Genomic DNA, 17,069 nt, shown 5'->3' on the forward strand with positions numbered 1-17,069 from the left:
TGCATATCTTTATCTCATATGATATAGTTAATTATAAATTTTACATCAAGAATAGAACGGTATTCTTTTATAACACTTTTATAAAAACTTCTTCCTATTTCTTCCCAATTTTTAATTTTATTCTATATCAAAAGATAAAATTAATGATAATTATTTTTAATATGTTTCTTGACGGTATGATTAAATTGTTTTACTTAAACTGGTTGATTATATCTCGAAACAAAGTTGCTCCTGAATAATGCTTAAACAAATTTTTGTATATCTGTGCCATGTAAAATTAGATTGGCAGATTGGAGAAGTAGACACAAAGAAAAGAAAAAAGAAATAATCTTCGATCTTGTCTAAGAAGTTATAATTCAAAATTAGCTTTTATTCCTTGTTACACATTCTGTTACAATAATGTAAAATTTCTCGCTGTGTATAAAAACAATTTATAAAAAACAATCGATATATTTAATTATACATAAATACCATCATTATTTTAGTCAATCGTTAGTCTATGTCTTTTTTAAGTTTGGCAAGCTTGATTAGTTAAGTACCCGATTGCACCAACAGTTTTAATTGTTTATTTTAATTAGTAATTGCCTGTTTCTATTATCAAAATTCCAAATACAATATAATAATTTGTTTGTTATAACTAAAAATTATTAACATAAAAATAATTTCGTCGAATCAAATAATTTTCGATATTTACCAATAATTAAGCCAAGTATAAGCTTTGTATATTTATTTGTTTGAAACGGCATCTGAAAATGGCTGTATGAAATATGGATACTTAGCTCTTCACTAACCAGATAAAAATATGTAATACAATTACTGGCAGTGTTAAAAGTACATGAACTTTTAAGTTTATATTATAAATTTCAGGCACTATTGAAAATTCTTAAATATCCTATATAATGCATGACAAATTTTTATCACAAATAATGATAAATTATTAAATATTAAAATTCAAAATAAAAACATTTTGTTCTAAATTAACTCTAATCAGCTAAGCTGAAATTTTATGCAATGTTGCTTAGAAATATATTAAATAATTTGATAATTTTACAAAATCCATATTTTATCTTTCTTACATTGAGCACAAAAATATCTCATTATTTACGTTAACTAAGATTCTTATTAAATGACGCATAGGAGTGCGAGGTGAGACAAAGCGAGGTACAAGATCCAAACTGGATTAATGTACTTGTAGTAAATAATCTAAATACTATATTTTTGACAATGCCATCGACATTGATTAATAATGTTCATTGCTCAGACTGACGCCCTTCCCTGTCCACCTTTCTTTTAAATCTACCTTTAAACCCAGATCTCTTAACGCGGCTTTCACGTTATCTTCTAATTTGGGACCGTGTAAACGTACCGCATTTCGTAGCACTTCTTCAACGCCGTACATCAGGAACTCTTTAGATTCTGATTTGTTTCGCACTGACATGTTTCTAATTGCCCAAGAGGCTTGCTTTAAAATGTTTACATTATTAGGATAAGCCTTCATAGCATCCACGATCACTTGAGCCGCACCGCAATCGTAGAACACACCAGAGTTTGAAGTACTTCGTAAAGATAATGCCGATATGCAACTCAATCCCGCAGTTACGACGTTCTCCGATCTCTGTTAAATATTAAAATTATCTAAATACACATTTAACATTTTTTTAGCTACAAAAAGAAATACTTTTAAAACAATTTTATTATTAAAATATTATTTTTTGGTCGCATATGAACTTACTTTCATTCTACTGATAGAGGATACGATTAAAGGGGCACTTCCGGAAGTGATGATATGAGACTTCACGTTGTCATTGCCAGCAAGAGCTTTGAGTAACTTCAAAGCTTGCCAATTCAATTTTTCGGAATCTGGATATTCAGTCATTATATCCAAAATAAATTTCAATCCACCGGCATCCTCTACTTCTTGACAAAATTCATTTCGTACAACCAATGCAGCCAATGTGATCATTAGATCGCCTATAACCTTCGTGTCTTTTTTAAATCCTATGACAAATGTATTTCATATAACAATGTAATATTGCAATAAAATGTATGTATTAATTAATCTTAACAGAATATTAAAAAACAATATACGAAATAATTATCTATACTTTAAAAAATAATCCAAATATTTGAAAAATATTTAATAATTATACAGATAATTAGAGATAATAGATAATTATCAAGAGTAATTTAGATTAATTGTAAATTTTAATTTAAACTTAATTTATTGTTTATTATTTAAACTTAATTTACTGTTTAACAATCCTGTGATGATATCCAGAGCACCCTTTGCCATAACAGATGCATGTTCGTGTGCTTTTCCATACTCGTGCCTAATATCATCGTCCAGGACCAAAGCTCTAATTACCGAACATGCATCTTTGATCTCTTGCGCATTCACATCCGTGCGTACCAATATCTTCTTGAGTTTTTCAAAGATATTTGTATCAAAAATCTTTTGCCTATTTAATTCATGCTTTATGCAGCACTCTCGTATCCAACGCAGCAGGCATTGTAAAGTTGTCGTGTCGTATTGCCTCTCTAAAATCCTAATAAACAAATTTTATAAGTTACTTGGAGACAAGACAATACAAGAGACGAATATTTATAATAAAAGTACATAATTCTTATGATCTTAATATCTACAATTATTATTGAAAGAATCAGTTCTCTTCAAATCAAAAAATATTTAAAGACAAATTTATATAAGAATGTATCAGTCTCTCATAAAAAAATTAGATAATTATTCAGATCTATATTTTTTAAATAATCTAACGAAAGAGATTAACTTTACCATTATCAAATCAATACAAAAAGTTATACAATTTTGTCTAACATAAAACTGAGAGAGCTAATACTAGTCTTGCAGTAGTTTGTAGCAGATTGTAGTGCCTAGTAATTTATGAATTTTTACAAGTTCACGTAAATTGAGTGCTGTACATTCGTTCTTGAAACACAATCTCTAAATGAAATCAGAATATCACAAATTAAATTGACGAGAAATTATTTTTCCCAACAAATTCTTCAGTGTTTTAAGATACTCATGAGCATCAATATTATAATATTAAATTGCTTGTCAATTTAATTTATGATATTACGTATTCTGTCTTTATATAACGATTGTGTTTCAAGATCAATGAACATGCGACTGCAATTTACGTGAGTTGAAGATTGTAAAGATTTAAAAATTATTATTGGACACCAAGATCACTGCAAGATCGATTACATTAATTTTTTCATCTTTATGTTTGACATTTTCATCGTTCCTAATTTCACTTATTTATTATTGTTTATAATTTTTTCTCTCCTTGATTTTATATAAACATCAGAATTAATCAATTGATATAAAAAGAAAAAAACAGCATCTAAGTACCATTTTCTTTTTTTAAATCAATTATCTACGTATAATCCTTACTCTATCTGCAGCGCAATTCCTTCGTCATCCAACAAATCCGGATAACCGGACATTAATGAGGTAATTGTTTCCAGCGTCGATTTCAATATCGCATGATTCTTCTGGCAATCTTTCAGGAGCTCGATCAGAATATTGTAACATTTGCGTTTGCCCGCAAAAACCCTGTGTGCAATGTCTTTATCCAATTCGATTCGCAGTTCTTGCAAAGTCTCCAATACTCCTTCGTAACTCTTGTCGTTCACAGCGCACGTTAGTCGTTCCAGGCACGTTACTATCTGCTTATATTTGTTATCAAGTACTGAATCTGTGACGATGTTGCTCAGATTTATCCCCTGCGTGAAATAAATTTCCATTTATGAATTATAACGCATTCGGCGATTGAAGCGTGCAGCATTTACGCCAAAGTTCTAGTTGATTCATCTTACAAATATTTTATCCTTAAAATACATTTAAAATATAATTATAATATCATTTTTAAGTACGTACTCGGTAGTTGTTTATTCGTAAGAAAGCGTGTAGTGTACGACTAAATTTATTAATTAACTTTTAGGTAAATTTTATTTTATTTTTTATTTTTTTCTTTGAAAAGAAAAGAATTTTCCTTCCTCAACAGTATTGAAATCATTACGGTACGAGAAACAGATCGCTCTCTTAAGATAGACGATAGTGTGACACGAATGCTCTGACACTATAAGCGTCAAGAAATGCGGCAGGAGCGCGTAACAGATTTTATTTTTGCACCGCAGGTGCATCTTTTAAATAAGCTCTAAATCTTTGCTTTTATAAGAACACCAATTATAGTATATTATTTTATTATTCTAAGAAAAGAGAGTACATTGACAAAATATTGATAAAATATTCATATTATTATAAAATTTTGAAAAAAACCAAAATTTTCAAAAATAAGTTAACGATAAATTACAATAACAAAAATAACGATAAAATAATTTAATGATAAAAAATGCTTGATATCAATTTATATGCCTAATACTTTTTATTTCACGCAGTGTGTATATTGCGTTTCATATTTATTTCTAACGGCAATGACGAAAATTCTTGATGACTTATTCAAGACTGACTCATATAATTGAGTGTCTAACAAACGGAGCAATCGATTAATCACCAAAAACTATCTTTTTGATCACACACTTTTAGTTAAATTTATATATAAAAATTCTGTTTAAAACCTCCTAATGTTTTAAATAAATGTGTACTTTATCATTTTTATTCTTAATTAAAATAAGAATAAAAACAAAAACTTTCACATGCACTATAGTGAAAAACAGGTTGAGATGCACACTTTCTCTTTATATGTATGTATATATGGGTGTGTGTGTACATGTTAATTATATAATTATTTAATATGTTAACAAATATATTAAAAAATAATATATTAAATACATATGTATTATATATATAATAGATTATTTTTTAATATTTTTTATTTTTCAATACATAAATTTATAATTATTTGGAACATAGGAAGCTTTAAACAGAATTTTATTTTATAGATAAATTAAATAAAAGTGTGCAATCAAAAAGATTGTTCTTATAAAGTTATTATAGTTATTAATTATATCATTCTTATAAAATTATTATAATTTATTATATAAATGATTATAGTTCTTATATATTAAAAAATAACATAGTAAATTATATTATTTTTTAATACTTAAATTTTTAATATTTCAAATTTAAGTTAATAAAATTTAATTAATACTTAAAATTAATATTAAAAAGAAGAGCAAAGTTTCACAAAATTTTTTTTTTAACACTGAAGGTGAAATTTCCAACAGCGTGGCGGATGAGACACGACTATTCATGCGAGAAGCAAAAAGGATATTTTGCACTGATCGGCAAGCAATGTAAACAAAGGGATGTGGCAGCTGTAAGTACCTTCATTTCGAAGCACTTGATAGCGTCTTCGATCGCCTCCTCTTCGGTCAAACCGAGGCCCTCCATTAACTCTCTGATCTCCTCATCATAAGCTTCCTGGGTAATAATCGCGCTCATGATAATGCGAGTTTCTTTCACCGGTGCTCCGTTTTGCTATATAAGGAAATGAACGCTGTACCGAGTCACGCGAGCAAGGCGAGCGTACACTGACTCGTCCATGTGCTAACAAAGAGAGCGGGACCTGTCAACGTGACCGCGCGTTCACAAACCCCACCTGGCTGTACAGCCGAGCAAAAAGGTTTGTTCCTTTTATACACGCTAGAACTTCTCTCACGCTTGATCTTTGCTCTTTTTCTTTCTAATGCAAAAAAAGAGCAAAGATAAACCATGCAAGAAGTACAGTATTAAATTATAGAAAAAGAACAAACTTCATAATAGTCTCTTTAAAGACAGTTTTAAGAACAGTCTTAAGATACTAATACGGCTCTGTGATTGGTTTAAAGACCGAGCACAGATCCTTGCATAGATGCATAAATTATTAAGAAATTTAATTAGTTTAAATAAACAGTTATATAAATATTTTTGAAATACAATAGAGAGGAACTTCTTCGGACGTTTCTGGAATATTTATTGGGTTGACAAATAAGATCATTAAACGCTTTCCACGATAATTGTTTTTTTTTTCAGTCCCACAAAATTTGTCTTTTTAAATTCTGCTTAAATATTAACGCAAGTAGCTTAAAAGTTTTAAAAAGATAATTTTTATTTTTATTTCTAAAAATCTCTAAAAATTACCTTTTTTTTACGTTTTAAAATAGATATCCCACTTAATTCATCGATTGATCAATCGCCTCGAGAAATTTCTCTTTATACAGAATGATCAATCAATTAATGAATTAAATATCTCTTCTGTTTCATTCATTGGCATAACCAGAATTTCTGTATAATAAGAGAAAGGTCAAAGTTTTAATTTTTTTTAATACTTGCTTGTTCTAATTTTAAATTCTTTTTGAATAATGCATGAATCACGCATTGGCCAACAAGCGTTCAACTTTTCGTTGTAAAAAATTATTTTCATACTTTAAGGAATCTAAAAAAGGAGAGGGCAAATACCTCTCCTTGCCGCCCCATCCTCCCATTGCGTGCGCTACAGTTATATATATGTATTCAAGGTAAACAGGTAAATAGGTAATATGCCACGAGGAACAAATCCGGTGTTCATCTAAAAGCCACATGATGGTCAAAGGCCACACGTATTTCGAAATTGCGGGCCAACTCTCTCGAGCGAGCGATCGCGTTCGCTCTCGATCGCGCAGTCGATTGCAGTCGATCTCGAGTCGAGCGTTGCGACCTCAGCTGCCTAGGCTGGCCTAACCGTGTTCGTTCGTGGTGTCGCGACACGGTCGACGATATTATTATTGTGCCCCCTTCCCTTCCCCCTTGTGGTTGGTATCCGACGCGACTTGTCTGCGAGTTCCCGGCATATGCGGCTGACGGAGGCAGTCTGAGAAGGAGAAGGAGTTCCGAGCGTCGTCGTCATCACCATCATCATCATCATTATCATCATCGTCGTCGTCGTCGTCGTCGTCGTCGTTGCCGCCGTCGTCGTCTTTGTAGCTGTCGCCCTCGTGCCGCCCTCTCCCCTCTCGCCGAGCGAGGTGTCTGCGCCGCCGAGTTTTTCGTCGTCGAGGAGTCCCGTTGGCGAGGTGTAACGTGTGTCTGTCTATTCTCGCCGCTCTCGTTTTCGCCTTCCGCTCGACGAGCGCGACGTCAAGTAAGGTAAGCATCCCCGTCTCAAGGGCCCCCCTACACACGGTCGGCACACGTGAACTCTCCGTTCGCGTCCCCGTTGAGACGCGCGGTTCCACGCACGCACGCCGTGCACCACATCCCCTCGGTCGGTGACAGCTACCTGGAGGGATGTCCGCGCCACGCTGCAGTGTTGTTGACTCCGTGCTATCGAAAGCGGTCGACGGAATTTCGTATCGTCAGATGCAAGCGCGAAAAGTATCCGTTTTGCAGTGGGAAGCTTTTTGCATCACGAAGAGATTAGTTTGTTCGAACTCTTGTCTCGCAGAGTTCTACGGGACCCCGTGGACGCCAATAAATACTTTTTCTAGTATATAAATAGTGATTTTTCTTAACCTTGCAAAACTGCTTCCTAGAAAGCATCTGCTGAGAACGACCCGAATAACTTTAGCGTAGGTTTGAGAGATATTTTTTTATCAAGCCGTTCTTACAAATATAATTTTAAACTTTCCTAATCGTAAACAATACTCTGGTTTATCAATTTAAGTGATTGTAAAAATGTTTATTTTCTCACTGTCTATATCAAATTTAACAACAAAGTGTATGCTTTATCTTGATACATTATTGTAATACGTAAAATCTGTTCAGAAATATTTAAATGATTTGTTATATTATGTATTTTTTTTATATACAGTGCATAATGCATAAAGTATGTTATATTTACAATTTTTTATAGTTACATAAAGAAAGTAAATTCTATTGAGAAAATAATTTGTTTAAATACTTTCAGATTATATATTTTAATATCTAGTCTTTTATATATATATATATTTTTTTTTTTAATTGGAGTAAAAATGCTTTTTATTAATTCAAAAGAAAAATAACCTAAAATATTAGCTATTTAAATTTTAGGATAAGAAATTCTATTTAATTATTATTAATTGTTGTAGAACAGTTGTTTTACTCAAATGTAATATTATATTGTTTGTGTATTTCAGAGACTACAACTCGTAGGCTGGTCACAGTATCTTGGATATGAAACGTAGACATAGCGAAGTAAAGGGAGTACTACACTCGAAAAGTGGATGTCCGCGGAAGAAATGCAACGGAGAATGATAAAGATCATAATGCATCACATTGTTATGCATAAATAATTATCGCAGTGTTCATATTACCTTACTGTAGAGGAATTTGACATATTGGATGAACCAAACACCGTCGGGGCAACATTGTCGCACTTGAATCTTACGTATTATGTACAGCGATAGAGATAATTTTTAAAAGGATATAACACATCACATATAAGGATACAGAAGTAGCTTTTTTAACAAAGAGTAAACCATTATTTTTAATAATTAGAGGTAAAACGTGTGAGAATCAAATCATATGTGCCCAATAAGAAGAAGATAGAAGCTATATTGATGATAAGCGCAAAAATCGGCTTTCCTAAATAATGCTCAAACGGCCGCAATTAATTTGAAATTAAATAAGAACCTCTTCCATTAACGATTCAAGCGCGAAGTGATAAAAGAAATGATTCTTTGAGTCTCCCCGAGGAGGATGTGCAAGAACCGAGGAAGATTATGTCCTGTGATTGTAGTATCGCACGAGATTGTTTACGTTTGCCACATGCCATGTGTGACTGACAAACGAGTAAACTCGCGTATGCTTTTTTATGGAGACGACGATCTGCTGATGTGATCGTTTCCTTCCTTCGCGAGTATCTAACTAACGCGCTACTTCCAAGGAGATTGGTGTCGTCTCGTGCGACTCAAGAAGCAAGCAAGAAAACTTTGTGCCTGGTACGAAAATCATGCTAATTGGCTAGAAATACATCTCTAAAGTCTATTTATCATGCCTGACAACTTTGTTCTTTTAAATAATCATTTATTTCCATAATTTATACATGCACATTTTTACATATGCATTTATATTCTAATGATTTTGGTTTAGACACGAAGGGTACAACCGACGAAGTCCTAATGCTGAAAGGAAGCTCGTCGCCGTATCTTGACACTTACAATGAAGAAGAGTCGTCTTATGTAACGCTCAGCAATGGGCCGTATGGTAAATATCATATGTATATAACATAAATGTCATACGTATCAGCATCATACATATATAATATCAAGCGCGTTACATTCACACAGCTTGCTGTATTAATTTAATCTGATCGTTAATTCGTCACTTCCTTGTTACAGCGTATGTAGCAGATTCCACGAGCACGGAACAGAACTCGTTCAATCACGTTCTCATAGATGTATTCTTTGTAACGCCCATCCTTTGCAAGCATTGTGAGTACATCGCTAATTGAAGTTTAAGTGATTTATTATATGAATTAAGTTAATATTAACATAGAAGCGTTATTGTGAAGTAATTAGTTTGTTGTACCTTTTGCTCTGTTACCATTTATTAATTATTATAATGAAAGTACGTGATTGAGTTGTTTATTGTATATTGAATAATTACAATCGCGATTCAGAAAATTTTATTTTGTTATATATATACAATATATGTTTAAATTTGTTTTATAGGTGAAGATTATATCTGGGGCACCGGAAAAGTGGGAGTCAAATGCAAAGGTAAGACGTTCCATTACAATAATTAGCTATAACATTAAAGGTTCATATTTTTTCATTCGTGTCAGACATACTGTTCATATAACGCATTAAGTATACTTTTTTACTTGCTCTACCGGTATATTTGCATAATAAAGCCGAAGATAGATTAGATTTCTTTCATTCTGAAAATAACCTTCAGCAAATGTTATGACGTACATGTATTCACGATTTTTGCTTGTGGGTGGGCAAATGGAAAAAGTATCTACGATTTTTATGCAATTAATATTTCAGTAATCGAAACTTTTCTAAACTAAGCGTCAATCGCGTTAGCAATTTGTTCTGTTAATTAAATGGCATTTTATAAACACAAATCTACATCATCATCCCATATTTTTCAATCTTGGAAGGATTCTAAATTGAATATATTTCCATATCAATAAAAGTCACGAGAATCGTGAGACTGCAGTTGCTGTGTTCGATTAATGGAGAAATATTCATTATCATTTTTATCGCAACAACAGTATTTTTACGGTTCACGGCGAGAATGCCCGAAAATATCGCGACACTTCCGGGATTCGCGCGGTATCATCCGGGTGAACACCCGTTAGATCGCGTTGGCATCCCCATCGCCGGGATCCGCGGCGTGTTGATCATCAATTCTCGCGTGGATCACCGTCGAGGGCGGCACCGTAGCATAGTAACACGCCGGTGACCCGCGCCGATTTCAAGAGCGGCGTGCTATCGCGTCCCCCTTCACCTTCGCCGCCGCCGCAGCCGCCTTCAATACCACCACCATCGTCGCCACCACCGCCGCCGCCGCCGCGCCGGTTTCTCTCCCGAAACTCCGCGGCCCTCTCCGGCCTCTCTGCCAATCCCTCTCCGCGACATCGTACGAGCCAGGACCGTATCTAATCGGAGTAACACTTTCCGACCTGGTCGTAGGTATCGTTCTGCCTTTTAATCCGGGATCGGCTATCGCGTTGCCGCACAATGTTGCGCGTCGGATAATCGAAGTCATATGGTTTCAAGCATAGCACAAGAAATAGTTGCATCGTAGCAATAGTTTGCTATGTAGCATGATGCGCATTGCGAAATGAACGGCTTTGCTGAAGCATCTAGAGAACAAGAAATTGTTAATTCGATTAAATTTTTCAACTCGATTAAAATTTTTTGAGTTTAAATGTTTATTTGATTTAAATATACTTGGACTTCAGTTTAAGCATTTGTACATATACCTATATTTAACTTAAATGCGTAAATATTTTTGAACTGAAGAAATTCAATCAAGTTGAAAAATTTAGTTAAGTTAACAACTTTTTTCTCAGTGTAAAAATTGAATTTAGATACAGATCTAAAAATAATTTTGTTGGATCATTAAAGTAATTACCGAGGACGTTCAAGCATGATGAGCAATGCTATAAAAAGTTTTGATATTCTTGACGGAGTTTGAGCGTCTTACGTGATAGTATTTCGACAATCTAACTGAATCATCTTCAGATTCTATAACCAACTAAATTTTTCAATATTTCATGCTCTTTATATGAGTTATAATACTTGAATAAAGAGCTAATATTTTTTTGCTGAAGTTTGAGATTATTAAAAAGATTAAATGATATGTAAGCAAGATTGTTTCACATTGATCATTGTTTCACATATAAGCGAGAATAAAATTTCTCACATACATATATGTATGAAATAATGATTGTTACGTTGTTAGAATATATTAATTTTAATTTGATACTTATGTTTGATACTGTTTTTTCTGTACAAGTACATGGAGATGAATATATAAAGAATGCGTAATTTGATGATATCATTGTAACTATATTTGGACATTCTCAATTACAATAATTTTCCAATTTTATCGTAGCAATATGTAAAAGTTAAAAAAAGCAGCTCTAATCTATGTAAATCTATATTTATCGAATATTCTGCTTTATTTTTAACAATGACGTTTTCGGAAAGAACACCATATATATATATATGATATATGATATATATATCCATAATCTCAAAATTTTTTTGAAATGTTAGGCTGAATACAATGTTTTACAATTACAATACTTTAGGATTTTACAATTTTACATTACGATAATATTTTTTATTGGAATTGTTGGATTATGGGACATGGTAATTGGAAATAAAATTTTACTTTATTATTTGGCAAATGCACGCGTATAGATTTTATTTTCATGTTTTATACGTGATCATCCCAATTTGGGACAAATTGTTGCATATTTTACATTCATCTTTTTTCATTATTGACTAGACGAATTTGACGAAGTATTTTCGATTTTATTTGACTAATTTAATGTTTCAAGAAACACGTATTTGAAAACTCGAGGATACTGCTGCGTTTGATCAAAGTTAAGATATTCGCTTTTACAAGATATAAGAAATGTACATGAGTGAAAAGTAACACTTATTATTTTTTTAAAACGAGCGTCTTGATAAACAAGTAGGCTACGTTGATGATTTTGCTCGCATGCTTCGAGTATAATAGCACTTATATTTATTTGCATACTACAAAATCAATTTTATGAGTCACATGTCACGAATCTACCTCGTACGGCCAGATTATTGGTGTCTGTCATGACAAATCGATGGCAAAAAAAAAGTTATTTGCAAGTGCATTGTGAGATACAGAGAAAATATTTGACGATAAAAACGCGCAAAGAGACATCACTTACGTAGTAATATTATGCGAAATATTATACCGAACACAATCCAGTGTCCAAAATAAACGCATTTGCGTCTGCTTTCGCCAAGAAAGCAGTTCTCTTTATCCACATCTTTTTCTTATCACGGATTTTTGTATGACGCTCAACATGTCTTCTACACTCAAAGAAAAGTTTTTTTTGAGTAAAAAAAAATTTCTTTAGCTCAAAGAAAATTGTGCATTGTGCTATGTGGTTAGAGAAAAGTTTCTTTAATTTGAAGAAATTTTTTGGTAACTATTTTTATTAGAATTAGAAAGAAATAGTTTGGTTGTGCAACGCAAATCTTTCTTCAACACTGAGAGAAATATAATTTTTAAAAACAGGTCAACTAAATTATTTCTATCATTTCTATCAATATTTTCTTTGAATTAAATCATTATTTGTTTAAATTAAACAAATAATTTATTTACTTTTAAAAAGGTTCATAATATCATTTCTTGAATTCAAATGAAGTTTTTATTTTCCGCAAAGGTATTTATTTTCATTTCAACTTAAAAAACCAAGTTAAAGAAAACGATTTCATCAATTTAAACATAATTTTTCTTCGGGCGTTCCACGTGTGAGCGAAATCGTGTTGTAATTAGATCAAGTAATCAATTCTATTCGCCACGTGACGATTGATTACTCAGCCGATTATTACTACTCGATATCAATGGCAAGCCCAATGATGACTCCGACTAATTTGGATCTGCATCTAATTAACTACATTGCCGTCATTACGTTATCTATCGCGTAATTTCGTAAATTATTAAGGAATAATAATTGACGCAATTATATAATTGTATGTATTTCGAAATTATATAATTTCGATTATCTCAATTCCCCATTACAGCCAATTTTAACAGCGGATTCCGCGACCAATTTGGAATATTCTTTAGAGGCAATCTCGAATATTATTATTTACCGTTCCATTTCCTACCTTTTAATGTAAATAATTAGGATCTCAAAGGGAAGGTTTCATTGAAGCGAAGACAATTTGAAGTAAGAGATCTAAAGAATCACGTTAGGAACTAAGAGAAATTTCCTCTTGGAATTTACTTTCTCAAAATCATTATCCACGCCATGGGATAACGTGGGTTTCAAAGAATTCTAATATACTTTTAATAAAATTTTTCGAAGGCCATGTTGTTTTATCGATCATCGTGATTTTCAGGGTAAATTCCAATCGAAAATTCTCCGCGCACGAATTCCTAGCGATTTCGTTTTCACGTCTTATATTTTTCCGAATGTGAATCCGAAACGACATCCTCTTTAACGATAAATGATAAATGATAGCTCGGCTCTCTCCTGAATCTTACGTACATCGTATCGAAAGCCTTGTATCGAAGTTTTTCCAATATCTATATGCGGGGACAAGTCTACTTTGGTAGAGATCTATTTCTAAAAATACGACGAAACCAGCGCGATCCGGTTTTTGGGAGCGCCAAGGGTTAATCGCGCTCTCAGCTTTGCTTGTTCTTGTTGGAAAAATCGTTGCACACGCTCGCTCGCGCGCGTGCGACGGCGGTTCTTACACGGTCGAGGTGTTTCACTCTCTCTGGGAGTAGTGACGTGCGAGTGCGGCCGTTTCGCTCGCGAAGGAATAGCGGCTGGCACGTGGTAATCCTTGAAAATCGGCGCATTCGATTATGAGAAGCCGCGAATGGACAAGCGGAGCCAACCAGCCAGCGAGCGAGCGAGCGAACGAACGAGCGAGCAAGCGAGCGAGACGCACTCGCACGCCCACGCGACTTTGCATTTGCATCGAGCGACGAATTGCTGAGCTGCTTATCGAACGCTGCGAAATTCAATCTGTTGTTTTCTTTTTTCCTCAGAATAATTGATTTATACTTCGACGTAAAAATCTTTTGTTAAATAATATCAGGGGGAAAAAAATGAACGGTTTTAATGCTCCGCTTTATACTTTCGCGAAATGTTTGCAATACTATTGAATTAGAGGCGACTCGGTGTTAGAAGTTATTGTTGAGACAAATCCAATTTAGGATTTATCTCGGCGAGGTGTCTATTTTTTTTGATAAAACCTAATCGTATTGAGTTCCACCATCCGAAGAATTCTGATAAGTCACGTCGATGTTGTTTCCACTTTTGGCTCAATCGACTTCTCTCTAAAGATTTATCTTTGAAACAAACTCGATATCAATTATATGTTCGCAACTCTTATAAATCAGGCTCATTTTGTATCGTACGTAAGTGCATTCGACATTTTAGTTTAAGGGAATATCGACGTCGAGCCGGCCGCGGAATCTATCATTAAGGCTAGACGCTATCCGTACACGCTTGATTAATACTTTTCACTTTCGGGTTAGACATGTTTTGATCGCGTCTACGTATTCGTACATCACGATCCGACAGTTTGATATCCTCACTTTTTATTTAGCGCACATTCCTGGCTATCGATATTCTCTGCGAACGCGGTAGCACAAGTATCTTTTTAAGAATTTAAAAATATAAAAATATAAAACGTTCCCGAGGTGGATAGACAGTCGTCCTACCCATCTTTCTTTTCTTATTATTTCGGCAACGTGTCCTCCCGTAATTGTACTCGACAATACGTTTACCGCTGAGCTGGTACGACGGAAGTCGCGCGAGATGAAATATTAATTGATCGAGTAATTAAACGTCGTTGCGTATTAGCGTTTCGTGAGGCCGAGTGCGCGGAATCGTTCGGGAGAATTTCGGATGGATAGACAGTCGTTCTTTTCATCTTTCTCTTCTTATTATTTCGGCAACGTGTCCTCCCGTAAGCGTTCTCGACAATGCGTTTACTTCTCAGCTGGTACGACGGAAGTTGTACAAGATGAAATATTAATTGATCGAGTAATTAAACGTCGTTGCGTATTAGCGTTTCGTGAGGCCGAGTGCGCGAATCGTTCGGGAGAATTTAATTGGTCTCGCGTTCGCCTTCGCGCGTACGCGTCCCGGTAAATTTTCGCGGTACCTCGGCGTGCAAAACGCCGTTTCGTTCGGGGCGGGCGCGCATCTTGCCAAATTGCGATCAGCTGCTTCGGCATAAATCTCCGACCGGTGTCAACGGAATACCTTCGCGGAATAAACACGCGCGAGAGGCAACGGAACGGCGCGGCGGGGAGAAGACGGAGAGAAGAATTTATTGCGCATTCTGGGATAAATCCCATAAGTGCATTAAAACGTGGGACGGGTCCGGGAGTCGGAAAAATTGCGAGCGGAGACAAAACTTGCGCGCGGTGCAAATCGCGGCGCGCATTACGCTTTACCGCTCGCGAATTATACCGAGACGCGCCTGTCGGATTTTCGCTTTCTGCAAACGTAAATTTTCGTGATTACATTTTTGAACGTAAAAACGTAAATTTTTGCGATTGCATTTCTGAACGTAAATAATCGGTAATACGAGTTAAAGAATGTGCTCGTGTAAATGTGGATATCACTGCACTGAGAAAAATTCCTGGTAACGTTTGATTGAATAGTGATCAAATGAGTTTTATAGTTATAATTACTAAATATATAGTTGTTTTTAACCAAACAATTTGTAGCCTTAACCAAATAATTATTTTCATACTATAATACAAAAAACAAAAAGTTTTGTTAAATTTAACCAAGTTTTTGGTATCAGTAACTATAAAGTTCAATTGATCACTATTCAACCAAAACGTTAGTTGCTATTACTAAAAATTTCTCTCAGTGTGTTCCGTTATTCGATTATATTTGTAGCTCCTTAGTTTTCGAAGTTATACAGCGAAAAGACCGATTTTGTTGAAGCGTATAAAAGCGTGTAAATATTTAGCTGACTGCAGTTCTGAAAATAATTTTATCGGGCCATTAAAATAATTGTGACGGCACGTTCAAGCACGATGAGCAATGCTGCTAGTTTGCGAGATCATAATTATTTTGATGGCATAACAGAATTATTTTCGGATGCGTATCAAACTAAACTTTGAGATACTTCAGCAAAACCGTCCTTTCTGCGCGTATTTAAGATAACTGGTGAAGATAAAAAGTGAAATCCTTGTATGAAAAATTAGCTCTTGTCCGTTTTCCATTTTACAGCCTTAAAATTTGGTTCAATTACAAAATGTTATTGCATCCTTATCGGAAAAGCTTTCATTTATTCAGCAACACAATCGATTTTGGGGCAATTAAAATATATTCCTTTCTCATGGAGCTTGTTATCCTCGTGTCGGTTCGCGGTTCGCGCAGCCGAGGGCGCATCGCGATGCATCGACAACCTCCGTCAGTTGCTTGCAATAAGGCTAAAAAGAAAAAGAAAAAAAAAGAGAAGCATCGTGGGTCCGCGATGCGCTTCGCTTCCTCGGCGCACGAAGCTGTTTCGAAGGACAATCGAACGGGGTCAAAAGTCCTCGCGTTGCTACGCGAAACGTTACGAAGCCATGGAAACGAGCCGGTCGCGCAAGCGCCTCGCATTTTCCCTCCCCGGATCCCCCCACCGTCCCCTCCTCTCTTTCGATTTTCCGCGATTTCCGGCTGAGCAAGTCGCGAGTTTTCCTACTTCTCGGCCTTTCAACATCGAAATCTGCTTGCTCCTTCTCGTATCGATGCGTAACGCGCTTCGCGTTCACCCGGCGTTCACTCAGCACGTTCGATATGACGGACGTTAATTCGCGTATCGCGTTATGATGACCTCGGTATATCGTCGCACCTCGCTTACACATCACGCTCTTACATATCATTTTGTTATTAAAATTTTTATTCTTAATATAAACTTCATCCATCTGTCGAGTCTCTTTATTCTCAACA

General features: G+C 34.7%; 2 protein-coding genes across 2 annotated transcripts in view; one reads left to right on the forward strand and one right to left on the reverse strand.

Moving 5' to 3' along the window:
• Nucleotides 1-335: 335 nt before the first annotated feature.
• LOC105195471 (armadillo repeat-containing protein 6 homolog) lies at nt 336-5,562 on the reverse strand. The gene is made up of 5 exons (XM_011160880.3): nt 5,309-5,562; nt 3,413-3,744; nt 2,251-2,546; nt 1,733-1,998; nt 336-1,615 (listed from the first exon to the last, which is right to left on the reverse strand). The coding sequence occupies exons 1-5, from the start codon at nt 5,423-5,425 to the stop codon at nt 1,241-1,243; spliced, it is 1,386 nt and encodes a 461-aa protein (XP_011159182.1). The 5' UTR covers nt 5,426-5,562; the 3' UTR covers nt 336-1,240.
• Nucleotides 5,563-6,890: 1,328 nt separating this feature from the next.
• Nucleotides 6,891-17,069, forward strand: part of LOC105195470 (phosphatidylinositol 3-kinase regulatory subunit alpha) — a 79,474-nt gene continuing 69,295 nt past the window's right edge. Inside the window, exons 1-5 of the mRNA XM_011160879.3 lie at nt 6,891-7,087; nt 8,056-8,859; nt 9,011-9,124; nt 9,259-9,351; nt 9,592-9,639. Coding sequence (XP_011159181.1) covers nt 9,040-9,124; nt 9,259-9,351; nt 9,592-9,639 — 226 coding nt within the window. The 5' untranslated portion in view covers nt 6,891-7,087; nt 8,056-8,859; nt 9,011-9,039. The remainder of the gene's footprint in view (nt 7,088-8,055; nt 8,860-9,010; nt 9,125-9,258; nt 9,352-9,591; nt 9,640-17,069) is intronic.

This window comes from Solenopsis invicta, chromosome 10, assembly GCF_016802725.1.
Source record: "Solenopsis invicta isolate M01_SB chromosome 10, UNIL_Sinv_3.0, whole genome shotgun sequence".
Classification (NCBI taxonomy): Eukaryota; Metazoa; Arthropoda; class Insecta; order Hymenoptera; family Formicidae; genus Solenopsis; species Solenopsis invicta.